A 20,325-nucleotide genomic window follows, 5' to 3' on the forward strand; every position below is an offset into this window, starting at 1 on the left:
AGAAGCGGAATATAAAGGACGAGAAACAAACGCTTGCACACATTACACAAGGTTTATTTGCTTTCATCGCGCGTATGCGTAACAAAATAGACACAATTTTTCACCTACAGTTTTGGTGACTAATCACAGTTACTACATACAAAGGAATCAATCAAGATACCACACCCTTTACAAAATGCCCTCGTATGGTTTGATCATTCTGGGAACTTAAAACAGTAGGTTAACGCTTTGTAGCGCATGTCCCCATCCAACATAACCAAGGCTTTCTAGGTCTGAACGCTATTCGGCAGCCATCTTGGAATAAAATATGGATATGTCAGATGTCCAGTCTTCTTCCGCATTTCATTCTCTTCTTGCATACGAGGTTGAACAACGGTCATTAGGTAACTATGGTAACTATTGACGAGATTCACAGCGTTAATGTCTTGAAGTTCGTTGCCGTAGTCAAACAGGGAATCGAAACGAAATTCTCCCAGGGACAAGAACGCTGAGGATTGGATCTGAAACATTTTCAAAAATCTACAATAAATGTTCATTGGAGAATCTCTTTTTACAATATTTGCCTCATTAGCATAAGCGATACAATTTCTGATGGAGCTACAAAAACAGTAGTTCTAAGTATTGAAAGAGCACAGGAACTCTCCCAAGGAATTTGAGTCAGCATTTGACTTGATGCTTAAGATTCCTAAACTCAAGTCGAACTTGCCATCTCTTTAATTTACACCACTAGAGATCTTGAAGGGCGCGCAAATTACAGTCATGAAATATTCAATATCTATCTTTGAGCCCCCTGTGCCTAAAAATCTCCCTTATAACCGGAACTTACGAAGTTTACCTCCGTCCCCGTCCCTTCCTTCCTCCAACCCTGCACCCCCCCCCCCTTCCAATATGTGACAAATAGTGAGGTAATATCTCAAACACGCAAGAATGTGTTAGACCACATTTCCAACCACAGAGAAGAGAGTTGAAAATACGAAGCGTAGCGGAGTATTTCTGACGACCTTCGAGGTGTTTGGAAATGTGGTGTAAACACTGCCTTGAGTGTCTGAGATATCTTCTTAATCGAAACTAAAACTAAGGAGAAAGCGGAGAAATGACATATTGTGAACATTTTTGCTGATTAAGATCATATATTCAATCTCCGTCAGGGTCATGATTTCCTTTGTTCAAACTTGATGAATTTATTAATGAGTTTGACAAGGTTTACTTACAGCACTTGTCAGCCTGTTAGGAAGGCGAAAAACAGAGAATTCTCCATCTTTTACTCTGGTGTCATCGTACAGTTTAGTTGGCTGGTTGGGAATGTATTCAGGGTAGTCTGCCAAGACATAGTTGACCGAGGCGTGATAGATTGTCACGTGCGAGATGATTCGACTAAGTATCTCACAGAGTTCTTCCTTGGAATCAATACCTGCTGGCAAACCTCGAATCTATCCAAGAGAAAAATAAATAAAAGTGAAGAATGATCATCGCAGTAAATTGTTTTGTTTTGTTTTGTTTTGTTTTTTTTGCGGTGATCATTCTTCACTTTCATCTACAACCGCAGTTCAAATATGAATTACTTCATACATACTTCAGAAAAATAAATGTAAGGCATCTTTAAATAGAGGTTTCGATCCAGAAGGAAGGCATCAGCTAAATGTGTACACTTTTGAACTTATAACATTTGATGAAGCCTGAACTTTTTTCAGGGTTCATCGCACCCACGAAAGTTGTGTATTTAACTGCGATAGTCGTTCTTAATCTTTCCAATTCTAATTAAATCTCTATCCAGCATTCCAAATATATGAACTTCATATCTTTTGTTTCGCTTGTCAGTAATGGTATGTTATTGTTGGCTCAAGCTTATGCATATACAACTAAACAAGACTCGGAATCTCATGAAACCACATCACCATAAGAGACAAACTTATACTCAAACGTTTTCAACTCGAAACATTATACATATAAAATATTGTGAATATTATAGATCAGTTTGGGTCTAAGTACAAGCGCTGTTTGTTTTTTTGTTTGTTTGTTTGTTTGTTTGTTTGTTATTGACCCTTTGGTCGTTGACCACTTCGCAGAGGTTGGACAGCACCGGACCCTTTTCTACCGGATTTTCTTGTTTAAAACAGGTTAAACCGAAGTTATTAATTAGTTAACAGATATGAAGCGGGGGTTATATATAAAGGCGACATCCTTTTTTAAAAGTAAGTATGGACTCAGTTTGCTTGATGCTTAGTTTCCATATTTACCCTTCCAATACCACCATTCAGTCCAGTTCCGTCTAGTAACACTTCATTGAGATAAGCTTGAAGCTCCACGTCTTCTGTAACGTCTTTATCCTCTTTATAATACCTAGACACGATTAAACCGCGTTTCATGACAATTGAAAGGATAAACAAAGGGGTCTAGAAAGTCGCTGTTGTGTACGCTTAAGTTTGTTTTTGGCTTTGACACTTTTCAGTTCAGGTTGATTGATTGTCTTTCGATTTAAATAGTGGCTATGGACACGAACGAAGGAAAATCAAAATAGAAATATGGGTTATTGACCAAGTGTGAGGTCAAGATGGCTGGATATTGGCCAAGTTCTTTTTATGGACCGAGACGGAGTCGAGGTCCATAAACTCGCAAAAAAAGAACGAGGCCAGTATCAAGCCATCTTGATCGAACAAGCTTGGTAAATAAAGGAATTATTATATGGCTTTCGGGGAAATTTTTCTTGCGGGACGCGGCGGTAGTCCCGAGCAGGCAAGATAGCTCCATCTTGCCCGCTCGGGTAGCCAATCACAGCGCAGGATTTGATTCATCTTGCCCGCTCAAGGAGCTATCCGTGTAATAAGTACACTTATAAGTAACAAAATAAATAAAATCAATTACAATATTTAGAGAGGAAGCCACATCAGCCTTAGCTTGTTTTCATGCGGGTCCTTTATCCTGATCGAATTGGAATTTGGAGATGTTGATTTTTGTAGAGGGAGGAAAAGCGGAAAACCCGGAGAATAACCCTAGGAGAAAGGTGAGAGCCAACCGCAAACGGAATCCACAGAAGGCACCGGGCCGGAATTGAACCCGGCCGGGCCACATTGGTGGGAGGCGAGCGCTCTCACCACTGCGCCATCACTCTCCCAAGTAAGCTGTATTTTGATTTGCAGACTTACCACTAATTGGTTTAGTTCTTCTCGCATTCAAGACATAAGAACAAAGAAAGGACGCGTACGAGGCTACCTGTTTTAACTATTTACTCAGAATGGGTTTCAACAGGTCTCTTTCAAATTTGACAGGAACGGTAAAATCTAGCTACATCCTTAGCAACTACTCTATTTTTATCGGAGAAATTTCTGACTGCAAGACGTAAACAGTGATGAGGACAGCGTGTTTCCTTGATCGCTTGAAAGTTTTACTTTTTCTCCCTTGCTCCCTATCGATAAACTCCATCGTTCCCTATAATTTTTTTTTCTGCCAAAGTTACATTTCATAGCATAGGGATATCTTTGCTCCCTTAAGGTGGCTCAAAACAGTTTCCAGCAGCTAGATTTTGATGGTTCATTATGACCACTCTTTATCACTTGATGCTACAATCATTGTATCAACAAACTGCCCAATCATTGGCGAGCACGTTGCTGTCATTTTCGCGACTCTGTAGGCTACCGTGGCAACAGTTTTACCTGATAAAAGCACCCTTAATTACAGCTTTAGGTTCCTATAATTCAAAAAGGGCACGGTGAAATTTTTTTGTAATAGCAAATTTTAATAAGCATGATGAGACGCAACTTTTGGCAAAGCTTAGAAAAAACTGAACAAAGGGTTGAGAGCCACCTTTAAGTTTTAAAAATTTAAGGCGGCTCTGAACCCTATGTACAGAAGGTTTTTAAACTTTGCCAAAAGTTGCGTCTTATAATGCTTATCAAAATTTGATATAATATAAAAATTTCACCGTGCCGCTTTTGAATCATAAGCCCCTAAAGCTGTAATTAAGGGTGTTTTCAGCAGGTAATACTGCTGCTATGGTAACCTATCGTGTCACGAAAATGATAACAACATGTTTACCAATGATTGGGCAATTTGTTGATACCATGATTGTAGCGTCAAGTGATAAAGGGTGGTTATGACAACCTATCAAAATCTAAGTGCTGTAAACTGTTTTGAGCCACCTTAAATTAATCCCTGGAACATCCCTTGCTCCCTTCAAATAAATGATCCTGTTCCTTTTTTCCCCAAGACCCCTGGGGGAGGCCCTCAATGACGTCGTCAGTGCACTGAGCAAACAATTTTGTCTCAGATAACTCTATCATCAAGGTGCCAGTTCCACACAAAGCCGAAATATTTACAGGCACACCTGGGCTGTTTGGTAGAGCCTGAATTAAGAGGCTTCTAAGTCATGAGGGCTTCATGCTCACTTACAAGTTGACGTAATCTTCAACCATTGCTTCGATAACTCTTAAGATTTTAAAACCATCATCTCGGAAAGGAAAGTACGGCAACAGCTTCCTGTCATCTAGTCCACGGCCCTGGTGAAAATTAACGTAAAGTTCAATTCCGTGACCATTGAGTAATGGAAGTGAACGTAACAAAGACAAAATCATCTACTCTCTTTACCAGCACTTTCATCAAGTGAAAGGAAAACGAGAAATTTCAGCTTTGGAAACAAGGTAAGTGCAAGCTATTAGATTCTGGAGATTTTATTCCTCAGTTGTACATTTGGTTTATAATAATTAAATCTTCTATAGCTTAGTGTTGGTGTTCGTGAAGAAACTATCTGTTTGGCTAATTTCTTTTTTTGGCAGAAAATAAATAGTACCATTGGAATTAGCCTGCATGCGGGAGCATCCGGATATTCTGGCAAACTACCTGACCATCCGTTAGCGGTGAAATGGAGATTATTGTTGGTAATGCCATTCTTGAAACTCACAAAGCCTTGAAAGGTCCAAAAGGGAAAGGTTGAGGTAGGCAGACATCGCCACATACCTTGATGTTCTTTCTGAAGTCTGTCACTTCCCAGCTTGTCAGAGGATGTATGTCTTGCAGAATTCTTAGCGCTCCGTCATTTCCATATGCAAACAGCACGTCTGCAAACCCTGACTCGCCGAGCAGGATAGGAGTTCCGAACGTAGTGGGGACAATTGTCTCTCGGCAGTGATACTTCAGTATTTGATTCAGTGGATGCATGGGAGGTAAGGTGCGTTTTAAGGAGACGCAGAATGGCTCTATAAAATAATGGACCTGAAACAAAACAAGCAGCTAAGATAAAAAATTAAAAAAACAAAAATATGGCCTGAAATGACCTCAAATGCATGGTCAAAAATTATCACAGCTTGGCAACTTTGTGTTTGGCCCGTTAATGGTGTCCAGTGTCACAGCTCCTATTTTTCCATGACTTTTATGATAATGCTCCTCTGTATTTCAATATGTTAATAGTTTTTATTTCTTATTGCTGTAGTTACCCTAGCAAGATGCTCTGCGATTTGAGCATATCCGATATCCGTGATTTGAACATTAAGTTTGGCCATCAACCAGTTGTCTCCATCTTCGGGAGTGTAAACTGCTGAATCTAGCGGAAACAAAGTTTAGCCAGTTTTTGAGTAAGGAACAAAGATTGAAAATCAAATACATTTCATGCGAAACGCTAGGAGTTAAGGAAAAGTGACGTTGTTTCCGGTGCTTCTTTTTTCTCGTACTAAGCGGACTGTTAGTCGTTGGTATATGTTTGTCTTATCAACCAAGTGTGACAGCCGTACCCGAGGTCTCCACAGCGCGAACCGAGCGAGGGAGGACCATACAAAAGAGACAATATTCTCTCAGTACGGTCCCGAGCAAGCTTGGTTAATAAGAGATTTATTGCACGACTGAAAATGTTTAGAAAAAATGCCACGATTACGAAAAAGCGGGCAATTCTGATTGGGAGCCGACTAGGCGTATGCTCACGTGTAAAACAGAAGGGAGAGAGAGTTCGTAGGAAAAGAAAAGGAATTTTTTAAGTTTGAAGCACGTTCTTTCATAAAACAACCAAAAATATCTTTAAGAATTGAATGATCATGCGGTATCATTCGGGACAGTGCCCGATCCAATACTTGGAGAATTTTGGACCGGCAATGGAGCAATCCGATTGGCTGATTTTAGTTATTGGCCCACTGAACTAACTTAATCGTCTCTGATAAATACTCATACATACTCATGTAACTAACCTGGCTTGTAGTCCATTTGTATAGCAACAGGCACAAGTTCATTGTCTTTACCAACTTTGGTAGATGCAAACAGAGCGATGGGAGATAGAAAGTCCCGCATGGTTCTTCGAGGATCTTGATCTGTGAAGTCTGGAGATCTCGTAAGACTGTCACACAGCTCGTAACGAAGAGCATAAATGCGACCCTGTTTTATGGCCTGAAACGTTAATATAATTACACCGTTTGATTGTGTTCAATTAGTCATTTAATTCCCTGCACATTTCGCACCATGCGAGTTGTAATAAAAATAAAAAAATGAATAAATGAATAATCTTTAAGATGTCTGAATTCTCAAAAGCTTGACAAGGGGACGAGATATGCAGAGCATGGGTTAGCGATCTGATGTTCTTCAGGCAAAAAAGCAAACTATACTAACGTCTAGTTTTCTGACTGTAAATACATTTCCTTAATTCCCTAATTATAGTTCTGTAAATTCAATCAATATCATTTCAAACTATCATGCAAGTCTTTATATTGATGGACTACCTGAATTTATGAAAATGGTGTCAAAGCCATAATCCTTTTGGTCACCGCTCTAGTACAAAGTTAGTCATATAATTAAAAATTTCATGGAATGTCAGATCTTCTTATTCCTCCACTCTTTTACCTTACTTTTTGTAAATCATCATCATCATAGTCATAGCGTTCCTTCGGAAGAAGGGGCCATTGACTTTTTTTCCTCCAATCTACTGTCTTTCACAACGGTGACAGCGTCATTCCGAGAGGCAGAACCCATCTTCTGTCTCTCTCCCTCTACCATTCTCCTCCATGTCTCCTTTGGTCGACACTATTCCTCTTTCCCTCAAGTGGCCAAGTTAGGGCAATGCATGGGTTCTGTGGATGATCCATACGCAGTATGTGCCCTATCCAGTGCAACCTTCGTCTCCTAATCTGCTCACTGATGGTGCAAGTCCTAGCTCTTCGCCTCACGTCTTCGCTCGTAACCCTCATCGGCCAATATATTTTTAACGAACTCCATCACCTCATCCCTTTGGTCATTCTTTACGTCTCGCATCCATAGAGTAGCAATACTACAAGGTTGGACTTGAAGATCATGATCTTGGTGTTTTTGCTTAGTTGACCACTTCTCCAGATCTTGGTTAGTTTGTTAAATGTTTCCGTAGTTTTTCCTAAGCGGCTCTTGATGTCGTCCTCAGACCCTCCATGTTTGATTATTCTTGCTCCCAGATGGTCAACGCCGTCCACGTCCTTTATTTTCTGTCCATCCACTACAACTGCATTGCTGTTCTTTGCGTTGATCCTCATGATTTTGGTTTTCTTGGTGCTGATTTTCAGGCCTGTTCCCTTCCTGTCGCTATTCAGACGGTAAATCGTTATCTGGATGTGTTTGAATGTACTTGAAATGAGTGCCAAGTCGTCTGCAAAGTCTTCTAACGTTGTCCCCGTTATCTTCCACCTGATGCCTGTTCCTGCATGTTCGACTGTCCTCTTCATCACCCAGTCAACCACCAAGAGAAACAGGAACCCTGACATATTGCATATTGCATATTGCATAACACCTGACACCTCGAACTAGTCTGTCCTTCCATTACCATCCACCACTGCACTTGTGCAATAGGTGTACGAGACTTGCACCATTCTCACGATCTTGGTTGGTATTCATGCGGCATCTCATGATCTTCCAGAGAATGTGTCCTGTTTATGCTGCCGAAGGCCTTCTCGTGGTCCACGAAGCAAAGGTAGGGGCTAGAGTTCCATTCAATTACCTGTTCAACGATATTTCTGAGTACAAAGATCTGTTCTGCTGCGCTCCTTCCCTTGCTAAAGCCGGCTTGTTCCCTTCTCAACTCAGCATCTGTCCCAGCAACAATCCTCTTAATCAGAACTCTTCACAACAACTTGGCTACAATGGACATAAGGGTGATACCTCTCCAGTTCCCACAACTTGTAAAATACCCTTTCTTGGGCAGTTTGATGACAAGCCCTCTGGACCAGTCTCAGGAACACTTTCTTCCTCCCGTATTGTGTTGAATAGCCCATGCAGGGCATTTACTGTGTCAGCTTTCAGAAGGTCTGCCGTAACGCCATCTTAGCCTGGAGCCTAGCTTTCCACTTTTCGTGTCCCCCTGTGCACTATTGATCTCCTCTCTTGTTATCTCTCCTATGTCAATGCTGTCATTCACCACATCTGTCTCAGCCACCTCAGCAGCAACGTTAGGAACTGGTCTGTTTAGAACCTCCATGAGGTGCTCTTGCCATCTGGCCTTGAAATTTTGTACTCTTCCCCCCTTTATTTCTTCCCATCACTATTTTCAAGCCTTTTAAGGGAGTGATTTAAAACAAGGTATGTAGCTCACTTGAGAAAAAGAACGACAAAAAAGAACGACCTTTTCATGAACACCGTTTTCATAAATCCGGATATGCGTCATGCATGATAAATAACAAATACATAACTGAACTAAGCAAGCAAGTAATTTAGTTACTAAGTAGTAAGGAAATATTAACGTACATCCACCAAACAATCACCAGTTTTGAGAGTCGATTGCACAGCGGTTTCCCAATCAAATTCAGGATTCAGTGTTTCTTTCAACTTGTTCCAGTCCAGTCCAACTGGTCCTGACAGAATAAGAAGTATTTTTAGTGCTAAAAACTCCCACAGCCTTAACGAGCAGTACCTTAGTCCTTAAAAGAAACAAGAGGTTTCTAGCACTGAGGACATAAGTTTGCCAGCAATTAAAATCCTCCAAATTCCTCGTAGTTCGTGGTTCATGCAGTTCTGGAATTACCATACTCTTGGGGGTCGATGGCTTACTTAAGGTAATTCCCTTGAAATTGTTCTACTATCAAACGTTTTTTGAAACTTGGCATAATTAACATTCATGATATAAAAATTAAAAAATGCAATAAAAAAAATGGGGTCACCGTGCTTGTTTACGCGTCAGCAGGCTCTTAAAATGGGGTATTTTTACTGGTTGCGCGTGAAAAATTCGAATCACCTTCATACAGAATCAAGTCTTGGTTACTTGAAAGACACAAAATTTTATCTTGAGAGTAAAGCTTCTTTTATACACATAAGCAGTATTGCTTCATTTAAGCCGTTTTTGATTGCCTGGTTGTGGGAATATTGCACTTTTTCGGACAGTTCCATGGTTAGCTTGAAGTCCTCGCCTTTGCCAAAATACACCCAGTACGGAACTATTTTCCAAAAAAAATCATGTTTTACTATCAAACTTTTTTTCTTCTTCAAATATGTTCTTTATTTGACTGTTCTTAGCAAATACCTGAAAAATAAAAATCGGGGGTCACCGTGCTCGTTTAAGAGAAAAGGAGCATTTATTTCGCTATCGAACTTAGTTTGAGGGAAATCTCTTACGTTTTGTACGCGCACGCGCTCATGTGCGCGTGCTAATAACGCGAAAATCGTGCGCAGTAGGTATGCGCAATGCAATATTAAGGAATTACCTTAATTGGCTTTTATTACATATGAGTGGAGAATCTTGACTCACGAGAAAAAACGCAAAAATGATCTTTATCTTTAGGTTAAAGTTAAAGTTAAAGTGTAAGGTGTTTTTGTAAATCATGTATTTCCAGCATTATAACTATGGTCTTAAATATCGGCCGCCTGTCACATAAAAATGAGTAGCCTCCTGTGTCACGAGAGTGAGAGATCACATAAAATTGACTTGCTATACATGTAAGTCTTTTAGGACCCACCTTTCTCTTTTACTTCTCCTGAACGACAAAAGAAATAAAGTAGATTGTACATCAGTATTTGGAATAATGTCCATATTCAATCGTCTGCTATATAAATTTGTGTTATCACAGCCGAAAAAAGCAATTGTCATTAAACATATGAAAACAAAAAGAACATTAACTACCACGAGAAGAAACGTAAGCTATGACTGTAAAAATTACTCTGTTACCTTGAGCACAGTTTCCCCAGCGTCTGTCGTTGTTTTTTAAACGTTCTACTGTAGCACACCACGGTTGAAGGTGATCCTTTGTTGTGCATTTCTCATATTTGGCTCCGTTGTAGAAGAATGGAAAATGACACCATTCTCCCTGTGCTGTCTTAACAGTGCAATCTCCAGCTTCTGAAAAGGTAAGAACAATTCGAGCTTTAAAACGGCGCAAACAGTTATTGCGAGGTATTTACGAATAGAGATGTCACTGACAAGAGGTACCTGGGTTTCGAGAGAGTTGAAGATTCGATCCATAACACTATTACCCTTTTTGTCGTACGTCTTTTATGTCTTCGCATAAAAATTACTTTCATGCATTGAAATTAGTGGATCGGGAAGCAGCCGTGTCGAAGTACGTAGTACGTGAGAACGTTCACTTCCCATCATTGTGGCTTGGATTGCATCTAATACAGTCGTACCTGTATATAACGGCCACCCTCCGGGGCCGCATTATACCAGGTCGCTTAATGTACACGGTAACTAAAAATACTCAATGGGCGTGGTCTATATATATGGTGTATCATACAAAAACACCTCGTGCAAGGAAACAATAAGACAATCAACACTCTTTCAAGCGATCAATACTTTAAACAAAGTTCAGTGCCAACTTTAAACTTAAACGGTATAATATACGTAACATTGTGTAAAATTACTTTGCAATAAATTGTCCTCTACTCCTCAACGATATACAGTATGATGGATCGCATTTATATATATCGCAAAAATGACATGTGGCTTATTAGTTTCCGTTCAAGGGTGGACGCTTAATACAAGTCAAAATAACAAAGAAAGACAAACATGGGACTACTACAGCGTGGTCGCGGCCGCTTAATAGAGGTGGTCGCCTAATACAGGTAACAAATTCAGCGTTTGTATGAGCGGCCGCTTAATAGAGGGTGGCCGCTTAATACAGGGCCTTTATATACAGGTTCGACTGCACTCGATGTCATAAGTGGGTCGAGGTTTTTTTTTTTTTTTTGGTTCACTATCCTGCTCCTTGGAGTTGTCTCCTGGTTTTCTAGTTTACCTCGTTCAACGAAAAACGACACTTTCAAATTCCCCGTCAAAACGGAAACAGTCGACAAATAGCCATTCCTTGGATGTGCCACTGAACATTCACATTCTTCTTTTATTTCCATGTTTATTTATTTTATATTTCGGAACTTGATGCCACGACCCTGTAACTGTGGAACAAGTGGGAGCTAGTGTAAAACACACCCTGCACGTGCACCCTACCTTAGAGCATTAGTAGCTTAAGTATTTACCGTTAAAAAGTGCGACTTACCCAGCTCTTCTGCCACGTTATCGTCCTGTGCTAAACGAATGAAAAATAAAAAAACAAATAAGCCAACTGTATTAGAAATTAATTCCATTAATTGCAACGTTCTCAACTATTACCTTGACAGAATCCCCATCTTCTTCTGTATGTTTCTGTGGTTGAACACCAAGGCTTATTATAACTGTTAGTGGTACACTTGTAGTAAACTTTACCACCATATCTGAACGGAAAATGGCACCATTTTCCCTTAGTTGTCTTCACTGCACATCTTCGCTCTTCTGAAAAACAAGTTTTAAAGGCTTTTTATATGTTTGCCCCAACCAACCTATTCTTCGCTCTCAGTCAGCCTGCCAGTATAAGCTCAGTCAATGCGTCAGGAGAGCGAACCAGTGGGTCAGTCAGTCAGTCAGTCAGTCAGTCAGTCAGTCCGTGAATCAGGCCCAGTCTGTCCGTCAATGATTCGCTCAGTCACTCAGTCTGGCCGGACGGGCGTTTGTCAGTCGGTCAGTCCGCAGTCGTCATTCAGTCAATCAGTCCAGCCGTCAGTCAGTCAGTCAGTCAGTCAGTCAGTCATTCAGTCAGACAGTCAGACAGACAGTCCGTTAGCCAACCAGTTAGTCAGTCAGTCAGTCAGACAGTCATTCGGCCATTCAGTAGGTCAGTCAGTCAGTCAGTCATTAAGTCAGACAGTCAGACAGTCAGTCAGTCATTAAGTCAGACAGTCAAACAGACAGACAGACAGTCTGTCAGCCAGCCAGTCAGTCGGTTAGTCAGACAGTCCGTCAGCCACTCAGTCAGTCAGTCAGTCATTCAGTCAGTCAGTCAGTCAGTCGATATTTTTCACTTTTAAGGCACTAGTGGCAAAAAATACCGAAAAGCACTGGTTACCAAGGAAACAGTCCAACATGTCCTACAGTCCTTATTTTTAGCTACCTTCATCATGCATGGACACCCGTTTGATTGACAAGGGGTTGTTTCCTGCTAGGCGTTGTTGAGAAAAGAATCTATCGTCAATCCATGTAGTTTTGTCGTCAATAAACGCCTCTTTACCGGATGCTCTCCTCACGTACTCCTGAAAGAGATAAGGAAGATTTGTGTTATATGGCCGAGGCGTTTTTCCCCAACAGCGTGCGCCCTCATTAGCTCCTTCGAGGTCACATGACATCTAACATTAATGCTGTTTCCCGCCAAACATTTATGAGCGGGCAACATTCAGTTAAATGTTTTTGCTCTTATTTTTTGATTTGGCTCTTTTTTTTTACAATTTTTTTTACACTTCACTCTCAAGCTGAATCAAAACAAATTGATAGCCTATTAGTGTCGAAACTTCCCACCAGGTCGTAAATATCATCAGTTTCGAACCATTACTGTGCCGATTCTTCGTTTCAAGATGCCTTGAAACATTATTTCTTTCCGTGAAAACCCTAGTTACCACTGAATCTTTAACTCATGTCACTGGACGTTTTACACGGTCAGTGGAGTCGGTAAGAGTCAACCATTGTCCTTGTTCTATTTTGTTTGGTGTTTTTAAGTGCAGGCGAGTATCAAAACTGTTGGTGGACTGCAGGCGATTTGTGTATTAAAATAAGAGCATCCGCGGAAAAGATTGTTCCAAAGATTAAGCGTTCTCATCGTTGTGTGTAACCATTGAAAAAAAACTGACCGGAATTTTAAAAAAAAATGGTTGAAAAATACCAGAGAAAATTCAATCTTATGTTTAGGTCGGTAGACATCATGTCCATACTATTGAAGAACTAAAATTACATGTAAAGATTTCAGTTTAAAGTATTCTCTGTTTTCAATGTTATTGAGTTTCAGCGCGTTTACCCTGGTGTACATTCAATGAATCAAGAAACGTACATGTTAAGAATCTTTCTCAAGATGTCTCCACTTGTGAATTATTTTGATTTCTTTCCAAAAACTATTTTTCCGAAATTTGAGTTGCCAAACTCGGGGTGCGGCTTATCTGCGAGCGCGGCTTATCCTCCGGCTTATCCTACGGTATTGGAAATGTGAGCTCCGCGACATTTATCTGTTCTTGACTATCTTCCTAGAAGTGTTCTACAAGTAAACGAGAATACGACGAGGATTACATAACGCTTACCCCAACAGCTGGCTCCAAAACTGACTCGAAAAACTGTGACATCTTGGGGTATTCTGAGATGTCCGTGATTTCATCACCAAAGGTCGCGTTGTTGTACTGCTGTAAAATTCCTCCGTTTATCTGTGTCATTCCTACATACGCCCTAGTGTAGTAACGCGAGAATGGGTCATTTAGAGCAGCCGCTCCCAGTTCGGCTGTGGTCATATTCAACAGGGCAAACCCATGCGAGGCTTGTTTCAGGGTAAATTTCTTCTTGTTTTGAGCAAGAGCAGCATTTCTGATAGCCATACACTCAGCGTTGGAGTGTTGAGGAAGGGACACTTCACAGTCAGCGGCTGATGCAGACCTTAAACAACACGAAAAGTAAGTATTATATCTCTCAGTTCCTACGTGTGCTGCGATTGGTCAGTTTAGCGGGAACGTATTCTACCGTAGGACCCGCTAAAATTTAAAGCTTTTTGTTTGTTGCCAAAATGTTTCGAGATTTATTTCTTAACTTTTGTAGCAAGTAAAACTAAGTTTAAAACTTTCTTTTCAAATTCACTCGTTTTACTTTCGACGTGCGTCAGAAATTTTAATCCGTTTTGCGTAACTAGAAATCGTTCCCGAACCCATCAGACTCACAACAGAGATATAATAAATATCTTGCCAACCATATCTTCTTGGTTCGTACTGTAAGTTACGGATCCTAGTTTTTTCCCCGAGGTCCGTAACTTACAGTACGGATAGAGAAAATGAGGGTAGTAAGAAGGATTTAAGCCAAGTATTTATTAGCCCACTGTGCGCTCGCTGTTTCAGCCAATCGGAGCGCTCGTTATATGGAAAGTTAATTATAATCAGTTATGTTAGCATGATTTAAATGTCTTGAATGCACGAATGGTTCTGGCGTTTGAAACTTTTTTTATTGAAACTGAGAGCGCGTCCCACGCTGTTGCTGTTTTTCGTAGGCTACGATAAAGTAGTCGCTGTAAATATACTCACCGGGTTAACGTCGTTATATTTTTTTGAAACAATTTTTGAAAGGTCCGCTGGCAAAAAACTAAAAAAATTAAACTATTTAAACGAAGCTATTGTACTATTGTACGCGCGGTTTCAAAGGTTAAGAAGAGACTAGGTGTAGTTATGGTGCAACTGTTTTCCGACAGTACTCAGTAACCACGCTCGTAAAAAGGCCGATCAACATGGATCTCGTCATTTAGGGCCAAGTCGCACTAGAGGACAAAACTGTTTACTTATGTCAAAAATCCGTCATCACAATGAAAAACTAAGTGCGACCGGTTTGTTCCCCAAAGGACAAAATTTGGTCGCGGACGGACAAACTTCAAAGATGCCGTCGACTACCTCTGGAGCAGGCCAAATTGAGACAAATCTTGGAAAACAAAAGCGAGGGTGTCTTGATTCGGAAATGATTTGACAGGTGATATGTAGCAGAGTCTCTATGCGATAGACTTCGCAGTAAAATTAATCACGTTCTCGTTTCGCAACAGCATGAATCCGGGCGCGAGCGACCAATTTTTCCCGTACGAATTTCCACAATTGGATGAATCTATCCTTTGCCAGGCCCTTATATGTTTAATGGCGTGGTGTTTGTTCACAGATTTTGTTCCCAAGTGCGACTGTAGCTTTCCGGACAAAGTTTTTGTCACTGGCCGATCTCAAGTCAGAATTTTTATTTCACCGAGCTTCATATTTACCGTTTCCGTTTCATTTTTAGTTAAACCTTGATAGACATTTATCAGCAAAGACTTGGTTTCGTTGCTTATGTCACCTGGTGTTAACAAGATTTGTTTACGCGTCACCTCGAGTTGCCTCTCGCTAAATCTTGATGCACGATGTGCAATGAGAAGAAACATCGATCGTAAGCCAACGCATTTTAGCGAAGAACGTCTCTGTAAGTTGTTTCGCGAACTCCAAATCTTACTTTTTTATTTTATTTTCGTGGTTTTAAGCCCTTGAACCGAGTGTACAATTCTGCCAATTTAACTTTGTATAATAATATACTTTTGTCTTTTTTATTTAGTTTTGGATATTATTATTCAGAAACGAAAACAGCTGAGACAGCATGCAAAACGCACAGTCAACCTTCACAGATATTTGACGTGAAAATGTCATAAACTGATTAATTTATCAGCACGAAAGACAAAATTATCCGCTTCAAGTTTTTTTTCTCGTCTGGGAATAAAAAAAATCCTGGCGACTCGCTTCAGTGGCGATCAAAATTCTACTTTGAACATTCAATGAACGTCCATGAAATTGGTAACTTAGACGACACATTGTGAATGAAAGTTATTATACGGCTTAACTAACGAAGACAGTTCCTTCAAAGGTTTTAAAATTTACGGTGAAAAGGTAAAACGTCGTTGGGCTTTATGATATTTTTCGACTGAAGAGTTGTGTACAAACCATGATTCAAGATATCCCATAAAAACAAGAATGGTCGATCGTCACAGGTAAAAGAAAAAAAACAAGACAAAATGTTGTGTTGAATCCTTATTTTGGAAAGAACGTAGAAACAAATAAAGCTGTGTTTACTTTCCTTCTGCACATCACCGATATCGTTACACATTGCAAGACAACCGGGCACGGTACAACTTACCACTCCTTTCCTGAACTGTGGTGACAGCTGTTTTTTTTTCGTAAATATCGAATAACACATGCACAACTGTAGGAGAGAATATTTTTTTACCATACCTTGAAGTATTTATCAAGCCTCCAATCATTAAAAGCAGGACGATCAAAGGTTTCATATTCGAAGCTGATGAATAGCAATGGTGGAGTCACTTCTGCATTCTGAACACAAGAGACACCGACCAACTGCACTTTGTCCTCAAACGACGCGAGCGGCTTGCCTTATTTAAAAGAAAGTCACGCTTATGATTATAAACAAAAAAGACACTAAAAGTATTGTACCTTAACGGCTGGTTTTCAATAGCGCATAAGCAGAAGAAGAGGCCGACCAGACGCAAACGCACTCGAGTTGTTGATAAGTAGCACCTTTTATTTGGACTGCATTTCCTAACAAAGAGCTTTACTTGGCAACGCTCCGTGACTGTGTGCGAAAGTTGCTTATGCTTGTGCTTCTTCCATAGTGAAAGCTACCCTTACAGCACTAATTGCAAAATAGTTCTTAATATTATGCCATGTATTGAAAGTCACTGGAGCGGAAAAATCGTCACCGCTAAAATATTCAAATCTCGGCCCGAACTGACTCACCTATTAAGTTTTTTTTTAGACTTTGCACCCTTCCCGAGCTTGATTTTGTCAAAATATTTCTAACTCTTTCAATGAATAGCCTGAATCTGCGCTTGCTAAATGAGTTGTATTTGCGGGCCCAGATTCGCTTTTTCTTTGGAAGAACAATACACGTGTCATGGCTTCTTGAAATCGACAAAGTTCCCTATTAGTGGCGAGCCACTCAACATTGCGTCTTCTTTCAACCAGTCAGGGTGGTGTTTCGCTTGGTTCGAGGTTTTCAATTTTCACGGCTCTACTGAAATGATGCTGTATGCGAATGAAAAACGATGCGTCATGAAAATTAAGGTGGCGTCGCACTGGTCGGCTTGTGTTTACTGGGTTTACACAAGTAAACCAGACTTGCTTCTGCTATGCAATGTAGAAACAAAACAACGTGATACTCTAGTCTTTCAATGTTCATCACGAGTTATTCGATAAAGAAACTTAAATAAAAGCGAGCCGTGAAGCGACGAAAATGATTCGCCGAGCAACGGGCGACTTTTTCTAATCTCGCTCGCTTTGATCACTGTGACGCCTTTTTCCTTCGGTAGCAAAAAAAAAAAAAAAACTCTGGGACCAGGGTAGTATTGTGAATAAACAATAAAATACCAACAATGGCAAAACAATGAGCTTCTAATACACCTATACCAATGAGCCTTGTGCGCGCGTTTTTGATTGGCGTATTGCATACACACGCGCGTTGCGCAGCTCTTGCTAACGTGTTTTTCGCGTAAATTCTAGGGGCTTATCTCTGACCTGTACTGTATATATCTTTTTCTACATTAAAGCGGACGTGAAGTTCGTGCGATGTTTTACAACATACTCAGTTTGTTGTTTCAAACAATGAGACAACGCCGCTTAGTCACAGATCTACTAAGAGACCTACATAGTGCAAAAAAGGTCAAAAAGGAATTTAACTTTTCATTTGTTTCCTGAGAGCGCCAAAAAACTACTGATGGAATTACGCACCATGAAATGAAAAGCTATTCACACATTCTGCAGTGAATCATGAATACGTTTTCTCCTCGCGCGAATTGATAGTTGAAATTTTCTTTATTATGCCTCTCAATAAACATATATATATAAAATTCAACACTTCTACATGTTCTCAACAATTGTCAAGGAAACCAATATTAACCTCTTAGTAACCGAGCGCGGGGGCGATAGTGGAGAATATTGGACGGAGCCCAGCGAGGTCAGTACAAAAACTACCGAGGGCCTATATTCCCCAGTACGGCTCGGGCAAGTTTGGTTAGTAAGTGTGTTATCATATGGCAATTGGGCCGTGCTTGGTTTGAGTTTGCTAACTTTCGAAAACCGTCAAAAAAATACATGGCTTACCCCGGTCATGGGTAGGGATTGTGATTGGTTAGTGGTTAGGTATTCATGACCCTGCAGCGTCCTTTGATTCCTCTCGCTCTCGCTGTCCACTCTGGACATTTCATCCTTTCCCCACTTATCCACCCACCCACTCGTTTTCTTTGCCTGTTGATTCTATTGCCAGAAAATGCTTTGTTTTCTTGTTCGTCCTTCAGGCTGTCCAGAATGTGCAACAATTACCGGCCGTTGCTATCGCTGCAATCGTTCAGGACACTGGGCCAAGGACTGTGGCGTCGTGTTTCCTTCCAACTCCAACAGAAATGGCTTTTCCTATTCAGGCGGCACCACATCTGGCGCGGAAGAGAGTCTTTTGTCGTCGAATACAAAGTGATAGTGGCACTAGCGTGCGCCCAATTATATTCCGTCGTTTAGTTGAGTTGAGTTGATAACTTTATTCATACACGGCAAAATTACTTTATATATCGTTTACCTTTCGAGTAGGTACATCCTGGGTGTGTCTCCAAGAACAATAGATCACCATTAGTTCATTCAGATTTTGTGAATGAAGCCATCATGGAACAGATCACCTGCACCTCTTTAACACTTCTATTTTGATTCGTCAGTTGTTAATCTACACCTCTTTTGCTTTTAGGGCTAGGGGCATTGTTTGTGTTGTATACCTATTGTTTCGTTTGGCCAATCATGAAGACCCTTGTAAACGGTCGGCCCTCACGGAACTCTTGCATTCGCACAAGATTACTGAGGTCCTGGATCCACCTTACGTCGTTAACCCTTAAAGCGTATCCGTTCAGTCCAATGGTAAAAAGAGGATTATCTTGATCTTCGCCACGTTAATAAATTTATTGGTTAAACAAAGGGTTAAATATGAGGACTTGCCGGAAGATTGCTTTATCTTATTTTCAAAACTGACCTTTAGAGTGGCTACCATCAAACGCCAGAATCATTCAAGCATTCAAGACATTTAAATCAAGCGAATATTGAGCTGATTTAAGCATGGCAAACTCAATAAAGGGTAAAATCACTAATGATTTAAAGCCTCAATGCGTCTCAGGAAACAATATTCCTAAATGATTTTACCCACGGCAAGTTTTTAACTTTTTAATAACGAGGAAGGGTTTGTACGTATCACATTCTATACTGTTTTGGTCGAATTGGTGCTGGCCAGCGGTAAATCCGTTCAAGAATGTTTTCCCAACCTAACGTGTGAAAACGGGACGGGATGCGCATTTAAAACATGGCAAAAAACGTATCGTATTAAATTTTAAAAGCAAGTCAAATGAGGCAACTTATACGCTTGTTTACATATGAATTGTTTATAACAATTCAAAGCTATTTAATATTCTCCAAACTGAGTTTTCTTCAGTTCCAAAAGTTCCTGGTTGGCCTTCAGATTTGAGAGAGCTGCTCCTCACTGAAAGATCTGGAAAGATTCTTGAGGAAAACAAGTTTCCATTGTGAGGCAATTCTGTTGGTTTCGGCGTTTGGTCGGCATAGTGTGAGCGAGAACGAATGGAAATCATTTTTCCGTTGTTCTTCCAGTTGTGATGTTTGTATCGCCGACCAACGTTGTTTATTGACGACAATTTTTTATCACACTCCTTTTTTATAAGAATATATTTTATAAGAATATCGAGGCTGAAATTTGCGAAATTTTAAGAACATTTGTTAGCGTGCTCTCATAATAGTTGCTTCTGAGATGTTTATAAAAGGCTAAAATTTTCTAAAATTTTAAAACCAAAACGTTTTCGACCGTGCGGTCATCATCAGTGTTACATGATGGAAATTTACATACAACTTGGTTTTGTTCGATTAAGTTATTCCCGAGGGGAACAGTTTCGCAATGAAAGAATGTACTTGTTTGTTTAGGGTTGGTTTCTCGCAATCAATTAGCAGGCCTTTCATTATTTTTCCACCGAAAAGTGGTTTTCTCGGTGCATGCAATATTCCATGTGTATGTGTGGATTGGGCGTTTTGCGACGTGACGGGCCGGTTCGGAGTTGTGAGACTTGTTCTCGTGTTCTACCTTTCGTACTGCGAAGTTTCTTTTTGTTTCCCCAATGTAGGTTTCGCCACATGAAGACTCGGCACGATAGATGACATTTGATTTGTGCCGGTTTTTATCTTTGTTTATCTTTGAGATTGAATAAGCTTTTGATTTTCCTTGTTTGCCACAAGATGATAAACACAAATCGCCCATCCGTAAATATCTGTTTGTAAAGAGAGAAGGAAAGTGTTTAT

General features: G+C 40.3%; 1 protein-coding gene across 1 annotated transcript; it reads right to left on the minus strand.

Annotated features, from left to right (window-relative positions):
- Positions 1 to 33: 33 nt before the first annotated feature.
- Positions 34 to 16,508, minus strand: LOC110063878 (polyunsaturated fatty acid 5-lipoxygenase-like). Its single transcript, XM_020770875.2, has 15 exons — positions 16,204 to 16,508; positions 13,513 to 13,858; positions 12,342 to 12,480; positions 11,528 to 11,686; positions 11,415 to 11,444; positions 10,091 to 10,261; positions 9,882 to 9,899; positions 8,677 to 8,783; positions 6,168 to 6,363; positions 5,427 to 5,533; positions 4,951 to 5,205; positions 4,387 to 4,493; positions 2,238 to 2,340; positions 1,212 to 1,430; positions 34 to 500 (listed from the first exon to the last, which is right to left on the minus strand). The coding sequence occupies exons 1-15, from the start codon at positions 16,257 to 16,259 to the stop codon at positions 267 to 269; spliced, it is 2,247 nt and encodes a 748-aa protein (XP_020626534.2). The 5' UTR covers positions 16,260 to 16,508; the 3' UTR covers positions 34 to 266.
- Positions 16,509 to 20,325: the final 3,817 nt, after the last annotated feature.

This window comes from Orbicella faveolata, unplaced genomic scaffold, assembly GCF_042242905.1.
Source record: "Orbicella faveolata isolate gen_17 unplaced genomic scaffold, um_ofav_v1 contig_2, whole genome shotgun sequence".
Taxonomy (NCBI): domain Eukaryota; kingdom Metazoa; phylum Cnidaria; class Anthozoa; order Scleractinia; family Merulinidae; genus Orbicella; species Orbicella faveolata.